Source organism: Schistocerca nitens, chromosome 5 (genome assembly GCF_023898315.1).
Source record: "Schistocerca nitens isolate TAMUIC-IGC-003100 chromosome 5, iqSchNite1.1, whole genome shotgun sequence".
Lineage (NCBI taxonomy): Eukaryota > Metazoa > Arthropoda > Insecta > Orthoptera > Acrididae > Schistocerca > Schistocerca nitens.
The window spans coordinates 487,169,677-487,192,533 of record NC_064618.1 but is presented as its reverse complement, the minus strand read 5'-3'; the positions used below and the strand labels follow the sequence as shown (position 1 = coordinate 487,192,533).

The following is a 22,857-nucleotide window of genomic DNA, read 5'->3' as shown; positions in this document are numbered from 1 at the left end:
CACACTATATTGTTGTAATGGTGCTGTAACTTGAATGGGGTGACGACGTATCCCCTAGAGAGGGTGAGTAGAGAAATAAGGTGGAAAGGTAGATCGATGGAGGGTGTTTTGGAGGGAAGGACTACTGACTGTGGGCAGAGAGAGGTAGTAAGCACACAGGACAGGGATGTGGTACTGGTGAGCTCACTCTGGTACAGGCAGGGGGATTTGCACGTGGTGACAATGGTGTGGAGGTGTGGACAGGGAGGGGGAGCTAGAACAGAGAAAGAAAGAGACAGTACAGTAGAGATGAGAGAGGGCGTGGAAAATGAGTGAAGTAAGAGGAGGGGGGGGGGGGGCAGCGGACATGGGGACAGGAGTGGAGTTGGGTGTGGAACAGGGGCCACGACAACTGCAGGACTGAAAGATGTGTTTCTGTCTACATAGTTTGGAGAGGCTGGTATTGGGGGAAGGGAGGGGGAGGGTTCAGAAAGCATGGTTATGCAGCAGCCACTGAAGTAAAATACACAGTTCTTAGCAACGCGCTCTGCCACTGGACAGTCAACACCGCTCCTGACCACAGCTTGCTGATGGCTAGAGTTGTGTAACTGCTGTAGACTGTCATAAGCAAGTGTTGACTACAGTAGTTTTCCTTGTAGCTTTGGTCAGTTAATGTCATACTCACATATACTCACATTACCTGTACACTGTGTGTGTTGCATACCTATGGGCATTACCTCATAACGATTGCTTTCTTTACATATGTGATCCGTATCTTAACTAAATTCCTCTAAAAACCGGAAGTGGTAAAAACTGAGTAGGTCAGGTAACCTATAGAACTTTTATGTTCTACATAGTTATCCTCCAGTCTGTTACTTAAAAATAAACAATATTTACAACAAAACTTAAATTAACAATGTTTAATTCAGGTTTTATTCAAAAATTGTCATTTTGTAACATGAAACAGAGGGATGTAGCAAAAATAAAAGATGCAATACAGATTTATTGTGTAGTACTAGAAAACGCTATTGCCTAAACAAAAAGCTAAAAACACAAACAAAAATACATCAAACATTGATTCAATACTTCACCAAACTTACATAAAACACAAGACTGTTATTCATACACACCTTTTGCATTTATCAATAATATGTAAACTGTATCTTGCACCAAAAGTAACTGCCTTGGTTACATAAAAACGCAGACGATACGCAATCAACTAATTTTTATTATTTAGCAAATGCAATTTATATTCTGTAGGGGTATAAAATATACAGTGAAGTAATGTTGAATGATGTGCAGTTCAAATTTAAAAAAAGAGGAAGTTGTCGGGTCCCGTTTTCCTTTTTACACATTCATTTATGTTTACTTTCATACCAATTCTACTAATACTACTGTAATCCTACCATTTAATACATAATTTATGTAGTGTACCAAAACTACAGAACCATAGTTTTAGTAGATTGCAACTCTACTAGTGGCCATTCATTTGAGTGGATGGGTAGCCTGTGATCAATCCCATAAGAAAGGCTATCCATAAGTTCAGCAAAGCTAGGACACCACATGACTGCTTTCACAGGTGGCCCTGCCTCTGCTAGGCTAGGCTTTGCCTGTGATGGGCTATCATAGGATGTGCTCTTTGGATGCATAGGACAGGTCTTGTGCCTCAATCTTTCACATGTATCAATGGGTTGGGAGTATGCATGACATAAAAATGGACCAGAATATTTGTAGATTGGCTGGGTGGTGAAATACCATACAATACTTTGGGGCAGGTGGGAAGGAGTGTACACAGGATGTTCCTCATTTCTGGAAGTAACAATAACTACCCAAAGCACTGGAATGGATACGTCTACGTCTACATCTACATCCATATTCTGCACACCACTGTGTAGTATAAGGCAGAGAGTGTGACCCATTATACCAATTATGAAGGCTTTTTTCCCCACTATTTCTGTATGGAGTGTGGAAAGAAAAACTGTTTAAAAGACTCTGTGCATTCTGTAATTAATTTACACCTGTCCTCATGACCCTTATGGGAGCAATATGTATGTCGCTCTAGTACATTCCTAGAGTCATCATTAAAGGTGGTTCTTGAAGTTTTGTACATAGGCTTTCTTGAGCTAATTTATGTCTCACTTCAAGAGTTCTTTCAACATTTCTGTGACATTCTCCTCGGGTTCAGACAAGCCTGTGACCATTCACGTATGCGGATCACCTGTAAACATTCAATATCCCCTCTCAGTCCCACTTGGTACAGGTCTCACTCACTTCAGCAGTATTGTAGGATGGGTTGCACATGTGATATGTAAACAATTATATTTTAGACTGAATGCCTTTCCATGGTATTCTATCAATAAACTGAAATCAGCTACCTGCTTTACCCATGACTGAGCATATTTGATCATTCCGTTTCCTGTGTCTACAAAGTGTTACCCATAGGTATTTGTACGAGTTGGCCAATTCCAACTGTGAGTCATAAGATACTATGTTTTTTTGATCTGTGAAGTGCACAATCTTACATTTCTGAATATTTAAAGCAAGTTGTGAATCTTTCTACTGCTTTGAAATCTTACTGCGAATCCGACTGAATACTGTGCAGCTTCTTTCAGATAGTACTTCGTTAAAGATAATCACATCATCTGTGAAGTGTCTGAGGTTACTATTAATATTGCAACATCATTAATATACATCATTAGCTACAGGCCCAACACACACTTACCTGCGATACCCCATTAAGTTTCTTCTACATCTGTCAATGACTCTCCATTCAAGATAACTTGCTATGTCCTCCCTATCAAAAAACCTTCTGTCCAGTCACAGATTCCACTTGATATCCCATTCAATCATACTTTTGATAATAAGTGTTGTTATGGTACTGAGTCAAATGCTTTTCAGAAATCAAGAAATACTGCCTCTATCCGATTGCCTTGATTCATTCCTCTCAGTATGTCATTTGAGAGGTTGGGGTGATATTGAATAAAGAGGGAGTGGTCTTTGCAGTTGGTTCATGGGTGGGTTCAGAAGATTTGGGGTATGTGTATATGGTGCTGGAGGTGTGTTTACGAACTAGTTATGGAGGGTTATCCCTGTCTGTGTGGGTCTCAGGAAGGCCTTATGTACCAGAGTGAGCTCACCAGTGCCACATTCCTATTCTGTGCACTTAGTGCTTCTCTCTCCCAACCATCAACCACCCTTTCCTCCAACCCATCTTCCCTTCCTCTATCATGACCTCCTTTCTCCTCTCACTCAATACAATCATAAACCCCACCACTGCTGCAGTGCCTTTACATTGCAGTCGGCTGGGACAATTGCTGTACATGTTCAGTTTGCTTGTGTATTATGTCATTAAATCTGAAGGATGATATTGTTAAGAAGGTCTGCAATGTTTTCAGTCTCATTTATGTATCCATCAACAACTCAATGCCTGAATTACAATGTGAGTTTTAACTTCACTGTTTCCCTTATTTACATTTCTCAAAGGACTTTCTCTTACTATATTTATGAAACAATGTAGTTTTTGTTATCTAATAATCTATCATTTTCTTCACACTGATCAGTTTTCTGGGGATGTCAATGCTGCATGCTCAAAGTGAGCTGTTGTGTATTGCTGTTCTCACATTCTTGAGAACAATAGTCATTGTTAGAGACTGGAAAACATAGCATGTATTTTTGGCAAAATTTGAATCTATTTTTAGCAAAAGTCGGGTCCGTTTCTGTTGAAATTCACATCTATAGTAAATAAAAAATAGATGATTAGACATAAAAATGTAAGATTGTCATGCTACGTAAGTGAGGATGAAAAAAGCCTTAGTTCTTTCAAATTGACTGTTAAAAAAAAAAAAGTGCTGATTGAGACCCTTATGACTGGAATTTTTGCTTCTGTGAAAACTTCCAACAGCCTTTTTTTCTGAAGTGGCCTCTGCTTTTTGTTTGCCTGTATTTAAGCTTTAAAAAAAATGACTGGTCTGTTGAAAAGTAGCAGCATTTTTCCACAGGTGGACTGAATGTGCCTCTGGTTTGAGGTGTTTCTCAACATTATTTATCTCTTCCCACCCACTTCAATGATTACAAAACCTGCAGAATATTAATTTTGACATTTTGTGGGCATTAATAGCTGAGGGACCCATGCTTAACAATGCTACAGACAGAAATGACAAGGCAGTTAGTGTAGAAGCTGAACCAAAAGTAACTATTTTAACATTTGGGAAAGGGTTTTGTGCAGTCAAAAAACATGCAGACTTTCTTTTCCAAACATTATAGCATGCAGAGTGGGAGCACTATAGTATATAGTGGCAGGCCATGAGCATAAACAAACTAGTATTTGGCCACCACAGGGGTGAGGAACAGTGCAGGGAAATGAACCCCACATCTCTTTCACAGAGCAGCAGCCTACACCCATCTTCTGCGAAAGCAGAACTGATACTGCCACAAGGATCATCGATCTCTTCTGTTCTTGTGTCTTAATCAAAATCCATGATGGACCCAGATTCATTGTTTCACTCATTTCAAAACAAGTAGAGAAAACAACAAGCAATGCACAACAACACAAAGCATTCAGGAACGGTTACCACGCAATTGCCTGTTGAGGTTGGCACCGTGTAACAGCATAGTTTAGGCAGTGTTGCCAACTCAGCTGATTTTTGGCTGTTCTGGCAGATTTCTTGTAATACTATATTTTAATAAATTAGACACAATTAAATAATTTAATTAATTACATTTAATTAACTTAATTCATGCAATTATTAAAATATTAAAGTTAAAAAAATTTCATTGAGTTAATAATATTTGAGATGGACTTTTAGAATAGATAGCCTAATACACTGTTTAACAACGACTATCTTGATTACTGTTGGCAGCTGCGTGACATCTGACACAGTACAGTTCAGGAACAATAAGGAGGCCAATGTGCAGTGGTCCATTTTCATTCAAAGCTCTGGGAGAATTCATTTGTTTGTTTGGAAGGTAATGATGACAAGTGGTTTTGGCCAGTCGGCAATGATGTTTTTTCTTTCACAAACGAGTTTACAGAAACTATTTGGTAAAAAAAATCACTTTTGTGTTACTTATAGCTTCATGTGTCAGGTCCATGATGTTCTGCCCATTATTTTGTTAATTATCATAGTTATTGTGATATTTACTTGGAAGTAACATACTGCGTGAAATTGAAAATGTTTGCAGTGAAAAATGGGTGTTTCTATGATTTTGAGTTTGGTACAAATTACACAATACATTGCTGCATATGAAATTTAGCTAATGTATAAAATTTTTCTTTAGACTTGGGTGAAGGTATCTGTCACCAATCTCAAGAAAATTGATCTGATGTAGCACACTCATTTGCGATCACGCCGCACCAGTGATTAATCCAGAATGAAATATCCACAACATCCCTCGTATTTCATAAACAGTTTATATCAAAATGAGATTTTGGCAAATGATAGCATACAAAAAGGAGGTTATTTTACTATAAGCTTATTATGCAAAACTTCATTATCTACCATGGTAATCCTCTAACTACAGACTGACTAAACAATTTACATTTATTTTTGTTCTGGGGATGTGCTTTTTTTAATAAGTTATTGACCTTTCTTTTCCTCAGTTCCTCATTTAAGAAATCACTGTTTCAGAATTCTCTCGCAATTGTGTCTGCACAACACGTTAGAGAGGTGATACTGTGTATACTCCACTGTGTTTTGGCAAAAGAAGCAAATTTTAAAATGGCAACCAGAAAAATGTGTAAAATTTTACTCAAAATTTGTCACTAATGATGCTTCTCTGATAATTACAAGTGGTTGGCAAGCCAAGTGAAAATAAATCACTGCAATTTCAATGAAATTCTGTTTAGGCACTAATCACAGCATGGAGACAGACCTTTTGATGGTCACCATTGAAGTGCTGGTGTGGAGGGGCTCCACTTAACATTTACAAAAATGTTTAGAGCAGCACTTCCCCTCCAGTGCTCAGCATTTCCCCTACAGCACTTTCCCGCAACCCCCATTGCTACCCCTCTCCTCATGCATGCCCTGCTGACTGCACATCTACTGGCTACGGCGTTTTGCGCGGACTTATAACAGACTGCAGCAGGGCCTCAGTGGGTTGCTTGAATACAGTCTGCAGTGCTATTACAGCCATTTTATTATCAACAGTACACAGGCAGCAACCTTTAACTGTCTCTAGGCATTTATTTAACTCCTTTCATTTTGAATAAGAGTCAGTTTCCTTAGACATGTGTACATTTTGTTAAAAATGTGCTGAAGAAACATAATTATGCTACAATTTAGAGAAGAATGATTAAAAGATGTAAATTTGAAAGACTAGATACAGAAGGTACCAACAGTAAAACAAAGATGCAAAGTCATTTCTGTCAAAGCCTTCTCAACTGCAAGTATTTGGGACTGGGAGACTATTTTAAATCCATCAAGCATGTGAAAAAGCTAAACCATTTTCTTGTGCTACAAAGCCTAAATAGAATCTTCAGCCAAAAGTTCTATCAGTCACAACAGCTAGAGCCGAGGCAAAAATGACATTATTTGTGAGTAAGTATTGTGTTATATACTGTGCTGATCATCTCAGCAAGCTGAACAAATGATGTTTCCAAATAAGTTATCTGAAAATAACATTGCACAAAATGCAGTGATGTTATAAAAATGCAATATATCCATAATTTTATGTTTCGTTGTAAAATTACATTGGGGACAGTTCGTACAGTGTACTTGTCGTTGATGGCACCGACATAATTATTACGAAACAGCTAAGTGTTTGTTCTTTGGGCTTCTCAGGAAACAAAGAGTGCGTAGTTTCAACTTATTTGAAACTGTTGGGATAGACTCCATGATGCAAAAGCAATTGTTGAAGGAATGAAAGCTATGTTAGCTGACTTGGAACTGAATTTGCAGCAAATACATGGTATAAGGACAGATAATGCATCTTTTACAGTTGGCAAAGACAACGGAGTTTATGCTCTCCTTAAACAAGAAGTTTCACACCTAATCCTCATATCATGTATTTGTTACTCCAACCAGTTGGCCTTTCCTCATTCTTGTAAAGAAGAATTCAACCAATTGCAATTCATCTTTTCAGAAACATATGCCGCTCCTCGAGAAGGTGAAAGTCCTACAATCATCCGTATAATACTCTTTATGATGAAGATCTTTTGAGGGTACAACAAATCACCAGAACATGGTGGATCTCAATTGAGCCCATCTGTGAACACATACTTAATCAGTGGGAGGGGGGGGGGGGGTGTACTTCAGGGAGGCATCAGTGAATGAAAAGAGCTATACCACTCAGACACTATACAAAATGCATAAAGACGATAATAACAAATTGCTTTTCATATTTCTATGACCAATTCTGCAACAGTGCAATGTAATTAATACAATGCTAATCTGGATCTGTTGACCCCCTACAAGCTGCTGCAACATCTCACTATTTTAATCAAAATCTGTACAAATGGGAATCATAAAAGGGTCTCAAGAGGATCTGATGTTTGCAAATGTTAAGAATTTTCTTCATCTCAGGCCACATTTGGATTCCACTTTGGAAAAGCAAGTAGGAATTTTGCATACCAGAATGACTGTGGATACTGAAATGGGAATCAGAAAGTTTGCAGTAACTTTATTGTACAATATGTCCATAAGCTCCAATCCTCTCTCCTGTAGAATGCTGAAGTGCTGCACAAGGTATCATCTACAGCACCAGAAAACTGTTTAAGAAGAGTAAAGGACAATCTCACATCATCACATCATCAGCTTTGAAATTATTTATCATACCAGCCATCCTTCTGATGCAAAACTGTACTGGCAGAAAATCAACTTTTGGAATGGAAGAATGTGACAGACATGATTGGATTTTAGTTAGAAGTATCAAAATATGAGATGCAAGTGAACAGAAGTCTTTTAGTGAACTCTGCAATTTGGCTATGATACTTCTAGTGCTGCCTTGGTAAAATGCAACAGTTGAGAGATGTTTTAGTGAAATGAATATTGCTCGAAGTTTGTATAGGAACAGGATAGGGAACATCAAGATAAATCTATCTTGACAATTCGTGCTGGCCTTTGGCATCTCTGAATACGTAAAGAAACCATTTTCCTCAAACAAGTATTTTTTCTGGCTGTTTTCTAGCAGATTCTGAAAGTTGATTAGCCGAAATACATGTGACAAGAGTGGGCCTGACCTGTAGTGTTATTCGATGCAAAACATCTGCTACCTAATTTGCTGCATTAAATGTCCATATAATAACAACTTTTCAACTTTAGCTAATAAACTAATGTATGTGCTTTTTGTTATAAAATGCTAGGCCCCACCAAAGAGTATAAATATCTGTGGAGTGAGCATTCAGATGCATAGAATGAGAATTCCGGCCGCAACATCTGCCACAGCTCAAGTTACATAATTTTGGGACTGTGCGTTTTAGCCTGTATAGTGGTTACCATATTTTGGGAGTTATTACTTTGGTGCCACAGATGTATCACCTTTAGAAGGACTGAGAAACTTTGTATACACATTTTATAGACATCTTAACAATTCGATACCAGGGACTGTTGTTTGCTTAAATATGTTAAGAGCACAGTATCTTAGCTCAGATATCACTTTATTTGTGGTTTTTTGCTAATGGAATAAGAAGTGACAGCTAACAATATTTTTTAAATTTTCTATTGCACCGATTCATATAGTCAAATCTTTTCTAATTAATTATGTTATTATGACACTGTACAGGACACTATCTCATTGAGAGATACTTAGATATACACAAGGATTTGAAAATCTGCATTAATTGGAGGAAATTATTTGGACTGTCATGTATAAATTATATCTGCATATAAATATAGCACTAATCTGTATACACTGACTGGCAGTTTACTCAAACACACTTGCAAATTTACCCAACACTTGTCTCATAAACACATGGCCATAAAATCACAGAAATTATCTCTACAATACGAGACTTTATACTACAGTCTCTTGATATTTCTCAACATATAAAGTGCCTCATATCAATATGACATGTACAATTATACATTTGTTGTACATATCTATGAAAAACTTGTCCTGCTTTCACATACTTCTCTTTACATTCATAGTAATGACAATACTGCACCATAGCTGTTACTAGAACTCAAATGTGCAGAAACATATATAAAAAGGGCAAATACATGTAATATTCAAGTTTTGCTATTATTGCAAACTGTAGACAAGCAGTGTTGTCCCAAAATCACATGACTAGGCCAGTTTGATGTTGAGAACATGCACAGCAAGCTATGCTCCTCCCATAGATATGTATACTCTATGGGTCCCAGGGCTCCGTAAAATATTGCTCTATGCAGCATTATCTTAGATAGATCATTCAACCACCCACAACTGGCGTGACACCAGAGGGCTTAACGCATTAATAAGCCATTGCATTCATGGACTTTTTATTTCGCAAAGAGGTTCTTAAAACCCATTATATTTCCAAACTGGGCTTTGCCAGATGATGTATATTATCAATAACTAAAAATTAGTTACTTTTTTATATTTATATGCAGAAAATAAAGCTACTTCAAACTACCTCTGATAAAATAGTTCATCTGGACATAATTCGCTATAAAATAGCATCTATTATATAATTTCACTTTCTCACATTTTGAGACAGAATTTCCATCTATTTCACATTTATCACAAAATGCAAATTTTTCTGGTCCCCAGTCATTGTACACTGAATAGAAAGAGCACGTGAAGAAGATGTAACATGCAAAGGAAGTTGAAGAGCTCCTCAGAGTGCTTCTCACTGACAGGAGCAATTGACTGGGTGGCAATTTTGACTTATGCTTGATTGATCATCTACACAAATCAGAATATAGCTGAGGAAACTCTTGCAAAAGACCTTTTACAAAGTTTTCTGCAAAGAGGGCAATGACACAGTCAGCTAAATCCAAACCAGTGACTGGCTACAGCAGACAATTAGCCCCAAGCTCATAGGGTCTAGAAGACAGCTACTTCTCCTGTGTGCATCTGATGAAGGGACAGGAACTGGAAGGAGCACTGTCAGAAGCTGATGGACTGCACCAATTTAGTGTCAAGTCTGTTGATAATGAATTTGCACCCAAAATAAAAGTAGACAAATGGCATTAACTACAAGGCCATTAGAAACCTCGCAGCGAGCTTAGTTGTCCCAGTTCCAGTCAGTAAGTAGTGCAGAACTAAGAAAGTACCTGTAGACAATCCTTCCTGTCAGAGGATGATGAGAAGACAAGTCCACAAAGAGCTTACATTCATTGGTTTCCAGGAAGCAGATCTGAAGCTGCATAACTCGATAAACAAGAAGAAGAAGCTGCTATCTATACCAGCCAGAAAGATAGTCGACAGCCAATGAGAATAGAAAACTACCACAATATTCAAGGTGAGAAAGATCCTGGACTTTTCAATATTGTTAGAGCCCCTGGCAGAAATTTCAACCTGAGACTGTAATTCCAAGAACTGTGGCAAATGGCAAAGTATAGCTAGTATAGCACACAGGCTAGAACTCTCATTACACCCGTACAAAGAGAAATGATGACTTTCAAAATGTGGCAGCTGTAATATCCGATAGATATTCCACTGATAAGATTAAGACAATGATGAAATAAAAGATTTTGGCTAGTATTGAAAGCATCAATATGCATGAAATAGTACAATAATCCAGATCTTTTCCAAATGTTTTTAATTAAGTGTGTCAATAAAAATGATGAATGACGTGCAATGCATGCAGCATCAATTGGAGCATACACAAAAAATGTGGCACGGTTTCATTAAGGTCACATATTACGTTACACTGTGTCAAACAATGGAAAATCCAGGATGGAATGTAACAACATTATAAAAAGGATACCGTATTTACTCGAATCTAAGCCACACTTTTTTTCCGGTTTTTGTAATCCAAAAAACCGCCTGTGGCTTAGAATCGAGTGCAAAGCAAGCGGAAGTTCTGAAAAATGTTGGTAGGTGCTGCCACAACTAACTTCTGCCGTCGAATATATGTAGCGCTACACAGTCATGCTTTGTAGGCACAAAGATAAATACTGGCGCCAAAACCTCTGCGTCAGTAAATAAATTTAAAAAAAAAAAGGTGGAAGACGGACTTTTTTTCTCCGCCCCGAGTTTCGACCACTGCATTCTCATACATTATCCAACGAAGTAAATACAAATTCCGTACTGTTCATCTTCGAATGTAGCAGAATTTCAATGTACTACGAAAATCCGACTGGCAAGACTGTTTGGGATGTTTGTCAATATGGCCAACTCTGTGTTCTCAATTTTTTTCTACCTGTGAGAAAAGATGGTTGCTAATAGGAACCTGATGAAATGTGAATCACATACAGTATTCTCTTCAGCATAAGAATAATACGAATATAAACATTTTGCCATGTATTCTTTCGTGTTTGCTGCTATCTCATTTAAATCCTGTCAATAAACTACGAAACTAGAGTGAGACAACAGCAAACGCGGAAGAATATACGTATCGTGTCATGTTTATATCCGTATTATTCTTATGCCTAATAGTGATACAGTCAGAAATGAAGCATGGCAACTAACTAGATTTTTAAATCTAAGATGACTCTAATTTCTGTGCAGAATTTGATGTACTAAAGAAGTGGCCGCAAAGATTTTGAAATGGAGAAAAATTCTCGCCTAACTCTCGTTCAGAACATGTTCTATCATACGCAGTCTATTATTTGGTTCTTGTTGATCATTATCAAAGAAAGCAGCAGTGTAAATAACAACAAATAGCATTCTCTTGCTATTGTTTCGCTAATCAGACAATTCCTCTCTCTCTCTCTCTTTTTTTTTAATTGTAAGTGGCGGTAGCGCGCACAAAAGCAAGCCATGCCGCGAGCAGCGACAGGCCGTAAACACGCACTATCAGAATGCGACAAACAATGCATGACACAGTACAGTAATGTATTTTCAGCTTAGAGTGACGTAAACACCTATAACAAAGAAAATGGCACTTATCAGATCAAAGCAAAATAAGCAATCGATTCAAACCAGACGAAGCACGTGAAAAAGAAAGGGTACCCGTATAAATACGGACAGAGCGTCTGACACATAGCAATGGCTACCTGGTAAAGCTTAGCTGCTAAGATTACGACTCGAACGAAACTACTGTAGGTGTATTGTCATTCATTCAACCTAAATTGTGTCTCATATTACAATGGACCAACTTTGTGTCGATTTGGAGGTGCGGCCTAAAACTTTTCTCTCCCCTTGAATTTCGAGTCTCTAATTTCAGGTGCGGCTTAGATTCAGGAATTTTTTTTTCCTTTATTTCAAGTCTCATTTTTCAGGTCCGGCTTAGATTCGAGTAAATACAGTAGTTGCTACTCACCATATAGCAGAGATGCTGTCACAGATAGGCACAACAAAAGGATTGTCACAAAATAAGCTTTCAGCCAACATGGCCTTTGTCAAAAATAGACGACCGAGACACACACACACACACACACACACACACACACACACACACACACGACTTCAATCTCTGGCAGCTGAAGCCACATTGCGAGCAGCAGCAGCAGTGCACGATAGGAGAAGCACCCCTGGGCGGGGGTAAGGAGGAGGTGGGGTCGGGGAGGAGGAGGGATAGCAGGATAGGGTTGGGGGATGGTGAAGTGCTGTTGGGGAGCGTGCAAGGATGAGGTGGAGAAAGGGTAGGGCAGCTAGGTGCAGTTGTGAGGTTAGGTGGAGGACAGGAGAGAGGTGGGGGGAGGGGAGGTAGCAGTGAGGTAGGGGACAGTTAGGGTGGCAGCAGTGACTCAGGGGTGAGCAGAGAGATGGACTCCAGGGAGAGGTTCCCTGACAAGCTCATCACTGTTGATGCTGCCTCCCATTACACTAACATCCCTAATGCCCATGCCCTTACCACTATTGAACACTACCTTTCACAATGCCCAATAGATTCCAAACCAACAACCTCCTGCCTAGTTGCCATGACCAATTATATCCTCACGCACAATTACTTCCCCTTTGAAGGCATTACCTACAAACAAATCAGCAGTATGGCTATGGGCACCTGCATGGCACCATCCTACGCCAACCTGTTCATGGGCCATCTAGAGGTATCCTTCCTTAACACCCAGAATCCTAAACCCCTCACCTGGTTCAAATTCATTGATAACATCTTTATGATCTAGATTGAGGGTGAGCACACTCTATCTACATTCTACATTCCTCCAGAATCTCAACAGCTTCTTCCCCATTTGCTTCACCTGTTCCTACTCAACCCGACCAGCCACCTTCCTAGATGTTGACCTCCACCTCAAAGATGGCTACATCAGTACCTCTGTCCATATCAAACTTACTAATCAACAACAATACCTCAACATCCACAGCTGCTAACTGTTCCATACCAAGAAGTCTCTGCCATACAGCCTAGCCACCCGTGGTTGTCGTATCTGCAGTGACGAGTGGCCCTCTCGAAATATACTGAGGGTCTCACTGAGGTCTTCACAGACTGTAATTATCCTCCCAACCTTGTACAAAAACAAATCTCCCGTGTCTTATCTTTCTAGCCTCCCACCACCTCCCAAAGTCTCACAGCCCAGCCACAGAGGAGCATTCCCCTTGAAACTCAGAACCACCCAGTACTGGAAAAACTGAATTACATTCTCTGCCAGGACTTTGACTACCTCTCGTCATGCCCTGAAATGATAAATGTCCTGCCCACTATCATTCCCACCCCTCCCACAGTGGTGTTCCGCTGTCCATCTAACCTACACAATATACTCATATATCCCTACACAAACCCTGCTCCTAACCCCTCACCTCATGGCTCACATCCCTGTAATAGACTTAGATACAAGATCTGTCCCATACAACCTCCCAATACCACCTACTCCAGTCCGGTCACCTATACCATCAAATGCAGGGCTACCTGTGAAACCAGCCATGTGATATACAACCTAAGATGCAGTCACGGTGCTGTATTCTATGTGGGTATGACAACCAACAACCTGTCTGTCCGCATGAATGGCCACCAACAACAGTGGCCAAGAAACAACTGGACCCGCCTGTTACTGAGCACGCCGCCCAACACGACATTCTTCATTTCAATGACTGTTTCACAGCCTATGCCATCTGGATCCTTTCCACAAACACCAGCTTTTCTGAATTGTGCAGGTGGGAACACTCCCTGCAATATATGCTACATTCCCATAACCCTCCTAGCCTCAAACTTTGTTAGACATTGTCCTCACCCTTCCAGCCTCTTCCCTGTTCCCATTCCAGCACTACACACCCCTCTATTCCACCAACGCACCCAGTCTTTTTATTTCTTTCCTTTTCTGCAACCTGTCCCCCCCCCCCCCCCTCCCCTCCCTGCCCACCATCTAAGCACTTAGCCGCCCTATCCTCTCTCCACCTCGTCCCTGCACACTCCCCAGCAGTACTTCACCATCCCCCACCCATACCCTGCTATTCCTCCCCCTCCCCGCCCAAGCCTCCTCCTTACGCCCACCCAACAAAGGCCTTGTTGGTCAAAGTTTATTTTGTGACAGTCCTTTTGTTGTGCCTATCCGCTATATGGTGAGTAGCAACTACCCCTTTCATGATGTTATTATACCATATCAATATTTCAGAAATATTGATATTTCATGGTTAGAATATTGATATTTATTCATTGTCAATACACAACAATATCAGTAGATTTTTCCAATATACTGGTTTTTCATACTTCTATTTTTAAAGTATTTTTACTGATATGTGATACAAGTAATACAAGTAATTACTGTTTTTCACACATCTTGTCAAATAAACTTAACAAATGAAGAGTCGTTAAACACTTGTAGTATCTTATTGATATACGACATTTAATAAAGAAGAGTAGGCATGTTATTAGATTCACTCAGACACTCAGTAAATGCCAGTGACATATGAGACAAAAGCAAAACAATGAAAGTGTTGTCAAAGGAGAAGCTCTGAAAATGGCGCTGGACACAAGAAGACATTGAAATTATTCATATTGAGGGTAGACACTTTTTACAAAACATGTTTCCTCTGCACCAGACCTATCCTGAGCAGCAATTGCTTCAACCACACCGTGCACTCCGTTTACAATCAACTAAGTTAAAATGTATGCACTATGCTTAGTTTGTAAATCACTTTATTGCTGGAGTCCTTACTGCTGAACTGGCAGGAATTGGAACTCCAGGTTGCCAACACTTTGTGTCTGGCCACTGCTATCAACAACAACAACAACAACAACAACAATAGCATTACACAACCGAACCCTTGTACCCTTCACAAAATTTCATACTACGCCTCAGGAATAATTACCCACATGTTAGGAATTACTGCTTTAGTATTATAGTGTTTAGCAATATTGGGATACTAATTTCCATATTTGCAGTCAAACTCACTTAGCATAACTTCACATTGTGTCCACAGGGGAAACAGAGGATAAATTAACACAGAGGAATTTCCTGCAGCATATAACAGACATTTAATGCAAGTTAGGTATGTTCCTTAAAATACAAGACATAACATGATGAAGCTCTTTACAATGTGATCTTGTATCTTGCGCTTTTGTCTTGAATCAAGATGTATTCAGCTTTCTGCAGTTTCCCCAAAATATGCAGTTGTGTAAAATGTTCTAAAACATTATTTTACATTATGTTATTTGACACTATCTGAATATAAATTAAAATGTGCACTCCATTATTTAGTCTAAGTTCAGTACTGAGAATGTTAATAACTCAACAATCTTAATTGCAACCCTCCTCTACAAATTATATTTCACTGCTATTGTTCAAACTTGTATTGCAAGTAACTACACGACATGAGTTGTGTAGATTCAAGATGCACTCTGAATGGCTGCACACGGATTTGACCCAATCCACCCAAACACGAGTCCGGTATGCCTTCTTCCTCAATGGAGGCAGAAGTGGGTGTCTAATAGTCATGATCCACTCAAAAGCAGTATAAACAGTAAGTTCAAAGTTTACCTGATTGCTATAGGGTGTTATGACAGCAATTCCTTCATTTGGAACATTTGCCTCTAAAAGGCGGTTCACCAGAGCAGCAACAATATTGGCCTCTTCCTCATTCGAATACGATCCCTCATCATCAACAGATTCTTCATAGTCCATGCCTGCTGTGTCAATGAATAGCATTGGAGTGCCTGCCCACGAGAGGAGGAAGTTACTGGGAGTTTATTAACACAAAAGAAGAGGACAAAATACAGTGAATTATGCCAAGAGTATAAACTAATGCACAAAATCTCCAGACAATAATATTTCCACAACACCTATCACAAGTAAACAATTTACAATATGTTCATCTTCAACTTTTGTAGTCCTGTCTTCCTCAGTTGCATGTAATATTACGGTATATTGATAATTTTTACTTATGGACCGTCTGACAGCAACTGAATAAAACACAATTTTAGTGCCATACGCGTTTCGCCTTTATTTTCTGCAAGGCATCATCAGTGGCCTGGAATATGTACATATGATAGCTATTTTATTTACATTTTTGTCACTGTGCCTATAGGTTATAAACAGTTCTGGTGGTTGCTATTTCCTATTAAGTAGTAATGTTTTGAACTGTACTTACAGGTTGTGTGGACAATTTCTTACATATTACGCTCCTGTTACATTTTTGGTGTTGTTCTTCTTCTTATGAACGCCAATTTGCATTTTTTTCCACATTCCACAGCACTATGCGCTGAACGCTTGTTTTAATGCAATGTTTTGGTTTCTGTTGCCGACTGTCAAATGTTTTTGCCAAAGATCGAAACTTATGAGTGTAATTATTGAAGTATCTGTGGTCTGTTCGTGTATGCATTTGTGTGTGTGTGTGTGTGTGTGTGTGTGTGTGTGTCCAGATAGTGTGGGGAAGAGTTTTTTTGTTTTATGTTATCATTTCCTTTATTAAGTGTAGTAGGCAGCCTGTGCTGATGTGTGTTTGTTCATTTATCACATGTTTGTTTTCTGCTATGGCTTTCTGGATGCGGAAGTTTTCTTGTGTTTGTATAAGATGTTTGTCATGGTTGCTTATTCTCATTATTTTCATTTCTTGTTCCATGTTTGTAGGATGAATTGTCCACACAACCTGTAAGTACAGTTCAAAACATTACTACTTAATAGGAAATAGCAACCACCAGAACTGTTTATAACCTATAGGCACAGTGACAAAAACGTAAATAAAATAGCTATCATATGCACATATTCCAGGCCACTGATGATGCCTTGCAGAAAATAAAGGCGAAACACGTATGGCACTAAAATTGTGTTTTATTCAGTTGCTGTCAGACGGTCCATAAGTAAAAATTATCAATATACCGTAAATTTACAATATGTTCGTCTGCAGGACGTTTTATCCTTGATATACAATGTAAGACATTCAGTCATATCCATCACTTTCCCACAAACTGACTTCCTCCTTATTTATAAAACATTTGTTGTACTAACTTGTGCTCACAGCTGCAAAATTTAATTCGTATTGACTTAAGTTAGGATTTCTTTGCAAAGGTGCCACCTTTAAATGGAATTAAGGATCAGCAAAGAAAAGTTATAAGCTCATAATGAAAACTATAAATATCTGGCATTGTCAGCTGGAGAGTGACCATGAATTCAATGTAAAGAAAGCTTCAAATATCACATTTTTATTGCACTGATCACATGTAGGTACTGTGGATTACTAGTTTCAATAGGGCTAAGCTGCCATCTTCAGATCCTCAGGATATGAAAACATGCTGTGAAATAAACTGTATGTTTGTTTTTGTACTACCATAATGGGCTCCTAATGAAAAGAAAGTGAAACATTAAAAAATACAACTGCATCCTCATGGCAACATAGGGTCACACAGGTGTATCCCACCACGAAGTGCCACATATGTCCGTGTTAAATGCTGGCTATACACGCAGTTTATTGCACAGCATGATTTCATAACCCATACACTGAGGATCTGAAGATGACAACTTAGTCCTACCGAAACTAGTAATCAAGTGTACCTACGTGTGATAAAGGCAATAAAAACTTAATATCTGAAGCTTTCTTTACATATGAAAATATTGTAAAATACTGACAATTAAATACCTGTAATATTTTGGGATAGCAAAAACATATGAAAGAGATGTATATGTTTTCTGCAATTACAAGAATTTTCTGAAGAAAGAAGATATAACCATACATTTCAGCAACTATCATTCATTCTCTCTCTCTCTCTCTCTCTCTCTCTCTCTCTCTCTCTCTCTCTCTCTATCTCTTGAAATATTTCACTGATCTTTTTATTGATTTTGGAGATGGAAGTTTCTCTACAGAGTACAGAGTATTTCGAACAGGAAAGTATCAAGTCAAAATCATTTAAAAAGTGCAAAATGGAAGCATTTACATCCTGTTATTCAATAAATATTTACCTGTTTCATCATTTTCTGCGACACAAGGTAAGTCTTTCATAAGATGTTTAGCTACAGATGCATCAGCTGTGAGCTGACCATTATAAATTTTCTCCGATACCCATTTCATAATTGTCTCATTCATACGGAACTGGTGCGTTAGCATGTGATAAGGCCATTTCTTTACTGCCCGCTCCATGAGGCTAACTGACAATATATTTGTACTCTCTGGATTTAGAACTGTAGGTGGCAGCTGCATATGGTCACCTGCCATTATTACTTTGCTTGCTCGGGGTAATGCAATCCAACAGGCAGCCTCCATTCCCTTAAAGTTAATGAAGTTTCAAAACAGATAAGCAGAACAGATAGATTTTCATCTGCACATGTCATCATATACAAACACATCCAGTCACAAAAGGGATAGCATGTTGTCTGTGTATTGGATCTGCTAGCAGATCAGTATCTTATTCGCAATTCCAAACACAAAGTGCTGGCGTCAGTTGCAAAACATAACACAGTGCTTAACCTAAAATCAGTCCTACCTGCATGAAAATAAAATACTTTGCAAACATTGTTTTACAACTCAAGCAAAGAATCTTGATTTGAATTTAAACAGTGAAATGACTGAGATCTGGAAAAACAGCAAAAACAAAAATCATACTTTGAACAAGAGAAAAGAGAAAGTAATGAGTACAATTACACTTTCACTTTACTGATACTGGTCTCACACTTTTTACTTGTCCCCTCTGTGATCAGTGGAAATTGGCTGACAACATGCCACTCCAAAATGTTTACCTTCACTGCCAACCTTAGCTATGTGACAGCATCATGTGAATATAATGTGGATCTGTGTGTGTTGTTGTGCTAAATCAGTGTTAGTATTATTTACAAAAATTAGTGAAGAGGCTGTTCCTGGCCCATCTGACCCTCCTTAACTTTTTCTTACTTCTGCAACAAATTAATCCATTACATGTTCATTTCTTTTATAAGTTATAAGCCGTCTGCTCTGAGAGAAGGATGCGGGTCTTGCCGCAGTAACTAATGTGCTACAAGTTGATCACAAGCTTTCACTCCGAGCATCCTCCACTCAGGAGACAAATAAAAGTATGTGATCAATAAATGTTTTTCTTTATTTATTTGTATCAAGAGTTTATGTTGGACTGAAACACCATACATGATTATAAGGATGTTTGAGAAAGAAGAGGAGCATCTTGTTACTAGCTGCGAAGCAGTAACAACTATGGTCAAATTGACATAAAAACAAACTCCATGATGAAATTGCATATATCTCTAACAAAGCTCTTCATTAAAGGATGCCTTTGATGGGATCAATGAGTTATTTAAAATTACTGAAGATTAGACAACAAAGAATGACCTTTCTTTTCAGTGTCCAACTTATATCAATTTGTTTTGAGTAGCTTGTTATTATATGCTCTTCTTCTGGACCACATTTTTTTGTATCATTATTTTATATTAATTACTTATGAATAACAAACACAAGCTGTATGGTTACCTGCGAGCATTCATCAATGACCAAAACATCAAAATGGTCGGGAGGAAGGAGTTTTAACGGTCCATCATAATTTGCTGTAGTTAATGTACACAAGACAACTTCTGCCTTAAACAATACATCCTTCTGAGTTTTTAGTTCTCTTCTTTTTATTTCATTTCTCAGCTCTTTCACTCGTCTGGTAACACTATCCCTAGTCTCTTCTGAGCTCCTGCGCAGCTTTCGAGAAACTTCACGAATTTCTGACCTGATTTCTGATAATATCTGAGCATTCTCACTACTTGCAATAACAGAATCCAATGAATATTGCTGAAATGTTTCTGGCATACGGGCAGGATGTCCAAGTCGAATGGCGCGACATTTTGCTCGTACCAAGCGTTCTAGAACATTATCCACTGCAATGTTTGATGGTGCTGTCACTATCACCTATGGGCAGAAATGTTATTACAACACACACACACACAGAAAATGAAGTTAAAATTCAAACTGATTAACAATAATAACAAGCTGCATGGATGCATTTTTTTTTCCTTCCAAATTTGATAAAAGTTTATCCTACTTTCTTATAACCTGCACATTTAACTTCTTTAAATATAATACCAATCTCAAATTTAATTTATATACATGAAATTTATTACCTTTTGTTTGGCTTTCACAAGCTGAAGAATTATTTCCACAAGAGTTGTAGTTTTTCCTGTACCAGGAGGTCCCTGGATTATTGCAATATGCTTCTGTTTCAGACTGTATGCAACAGCTTCCTTCTGACTTGCATGAAGGTTACCTGTAAAGTGATATAAATATAGCTCACAATGTTAGATATTATGTCACTAGTGTTAAGGTGTTGGGTATTTTATGCAGATAACAGACTTAACTTCAAATAACAGAGAATGCTAGTAACTGTCCATTTTGTATTAAAATGATCCCTGTTTATGACCAACATAAATTATTAGCACATAAAGCTATGGATATGTGAGAAGTTAGAGTTCTATACACACTGTTAAATACAGATAATGAAGTTGTAATCACCACAAGTGAAGCTGAAGTCACCACAAGAGTAACGACAGACTCAAAAGGTGTATCTTAAATGAGCACTGGCCATTGTAAATATGCTGAGAAATTTCTTCTTTGATTCTTTCTGAACTTATGAACTTGTAGCCAGAAGTCAAAGGCTACGGTGAACTCACAATGTAAAAGGTCAAGCACACTGTACATGGTGATAAGACAGACTCACTAATGTGCAGCTCATTTACATGCCACCATAATGAACACTACTGATGTGGATGGAAGGAAGGAAGAATTCTGAGTGGTTTAATGATCCATAAATGACAACGTCATGGAGATGGAACAACTTGGATATGTCAAAGATGAGGTAGGAAATTTTCCTCATTATTTTCAAAGCACACATCCCAGCATTTTCCTTAATCAAATTAAGGAGTCAAAGGAAAACGTGTATGTGGATGGATATGTAAATCCTGTTCGTCCCAATGACCTTCCTCAATAACACGACTTATTCCCTGAAAAACATGTTATCTTGAAATATCTCCTTACTGGCTCCTCTTTGAATTCTGAGTTTTTCACACTATCCTGATGCAGTATAATTGAAGCTGTAGAGTTTGCAGATATATTCTTCAGAATAAAACAGACTGATTTATTGCCTTATTTCTCAGTGGCTGTCAGTACAGATTTCATTGAAACCAAAGGTAAAGCTTTCTCAAAATCTATGACACTCAAAGCAATAATTCATAGTCATTACCCTTCCTAGAATTATAATCATGACTTGCAAATTGTCCACCATACATTTGACAGCAAAAAAGGTAGCAGCAGAAAATCATAGCAATGGTCAAATACAAATACAGTACAGCAATGCCCAGACTAAAATGCAACATGTCATTTTACAGACTTACATTGAGAAATGCAGAAGAGGAATTATTACTTCGAATATCAATCAAAAATAATCCCCATGTATTCTAGACCTAGTACAAGATGGCATTATGGCTTTTCTGCAAACTGCTGAAAGAGAGACATACTAAATGTCCAGATGATGTAAAGTTAATTTTCTCCAGCAGATGTGACACTTTCTACACTTTAAATCAAGGGCCACTTGTCAAGACAAGTATGATAAAACTGGTAGCAACATTTACTATTAGTCCACTTATATGGGATGGCTACAACTACAGCAAAAAATTACAATAACACTGGAGTGATAATAAAATGCTTCCACCATGGTCTACTAGAAGGGCAAAGATTATCGAAAGCTGATTATTTAGTCCACACATTAGCAGTAGCATGAACACTGAGGTTTTCTTATGATTCCCTGAATTCTGCCCATGGCAGGCTACACTCAACAGCTCACCAATTTTGAAATGCTTTAATACACTAATTGCAAGAGCCCTCAAAATGTAACCATCGTAAAAGTGTTAGGGGAAGAGAGAGATCATGCAGTTCAGTGAAGCTGGCCACAGCAAGTGCTACTTGACATCCATTTTCTGGCAATGACCCTCTTCTAGTAACTTGAACAAAATAGATACCAACAGCTGTAATTTTATTTCATAACTTTAATTAGCTAACCAGATTTGATGCCTCACTGGCACCATCTTCAGACATTTACACATGAAACTAAGCAAGTCATCTCATCGTTTGTGTTAGTATTATATGGACCACTACACCCAACCGCTTTCCATATACTTCTAAAACTTCCTCAGTAGATGTGGACACTTCACACCTCTAATGATGACACCTCACAGGATGCAGATGGTCAATGAAATTACTGAGCTGCCCTTTGGATAACATATTAAGTGGTAAAGAAACCACATGTGATGCCATTTTGAGGGTAAATTGTTGTTAAATTGTTGTTAAAATTTCATTTTTCTATAAATTAAACAAATTAACACAGGAAAACAACAATAATTGCTAAAGTGGAATTCAGTCCAAATATTGCCACCATGCAAAACCTATTAGTCTGTCAAATATGGCACTGAACAGTGAAGTAACTATACTTACTGCTACAATATTCTG

At 38.3% G+C, this 22,857-nt stretch overlaps 1 protein-coding gene across 1 annotated transcript in view; it reads right to left on the bottom strand.

Annotated features, from left to right (window-relative positions):
* LOC126259938 (DNA-binding protein SMUBP-2-like) overlaps nt 1–22,857 on the bottom strand; it is a 60,376-nt gene that overhangs the window by 16,387 nt on the left and 21,132 nt on the right. Inside the window, exons 4-7 of the mRNA XM_049957032.1 lie at nt 20,481–20,623; nt 19,846–20,268; nt 18,354–18,657; nt 15,939–16,114 (exon numbers count right to left, since the gene is read on the bottom strand). Of these exons, the coding sequence (XP_049812989.1) occupies nt 15,939–16,114; nt 18,354–18,657; nt 19,846–20,268; nt 20,481–20,623 (1,046 nt within the window). The remainder of the gene's footprint in view (nt 1–15,938; nt 16,115–18,353; nt 18,658–19,845; nt 20,269–20,480; nt 20,624–22,857) is intronic.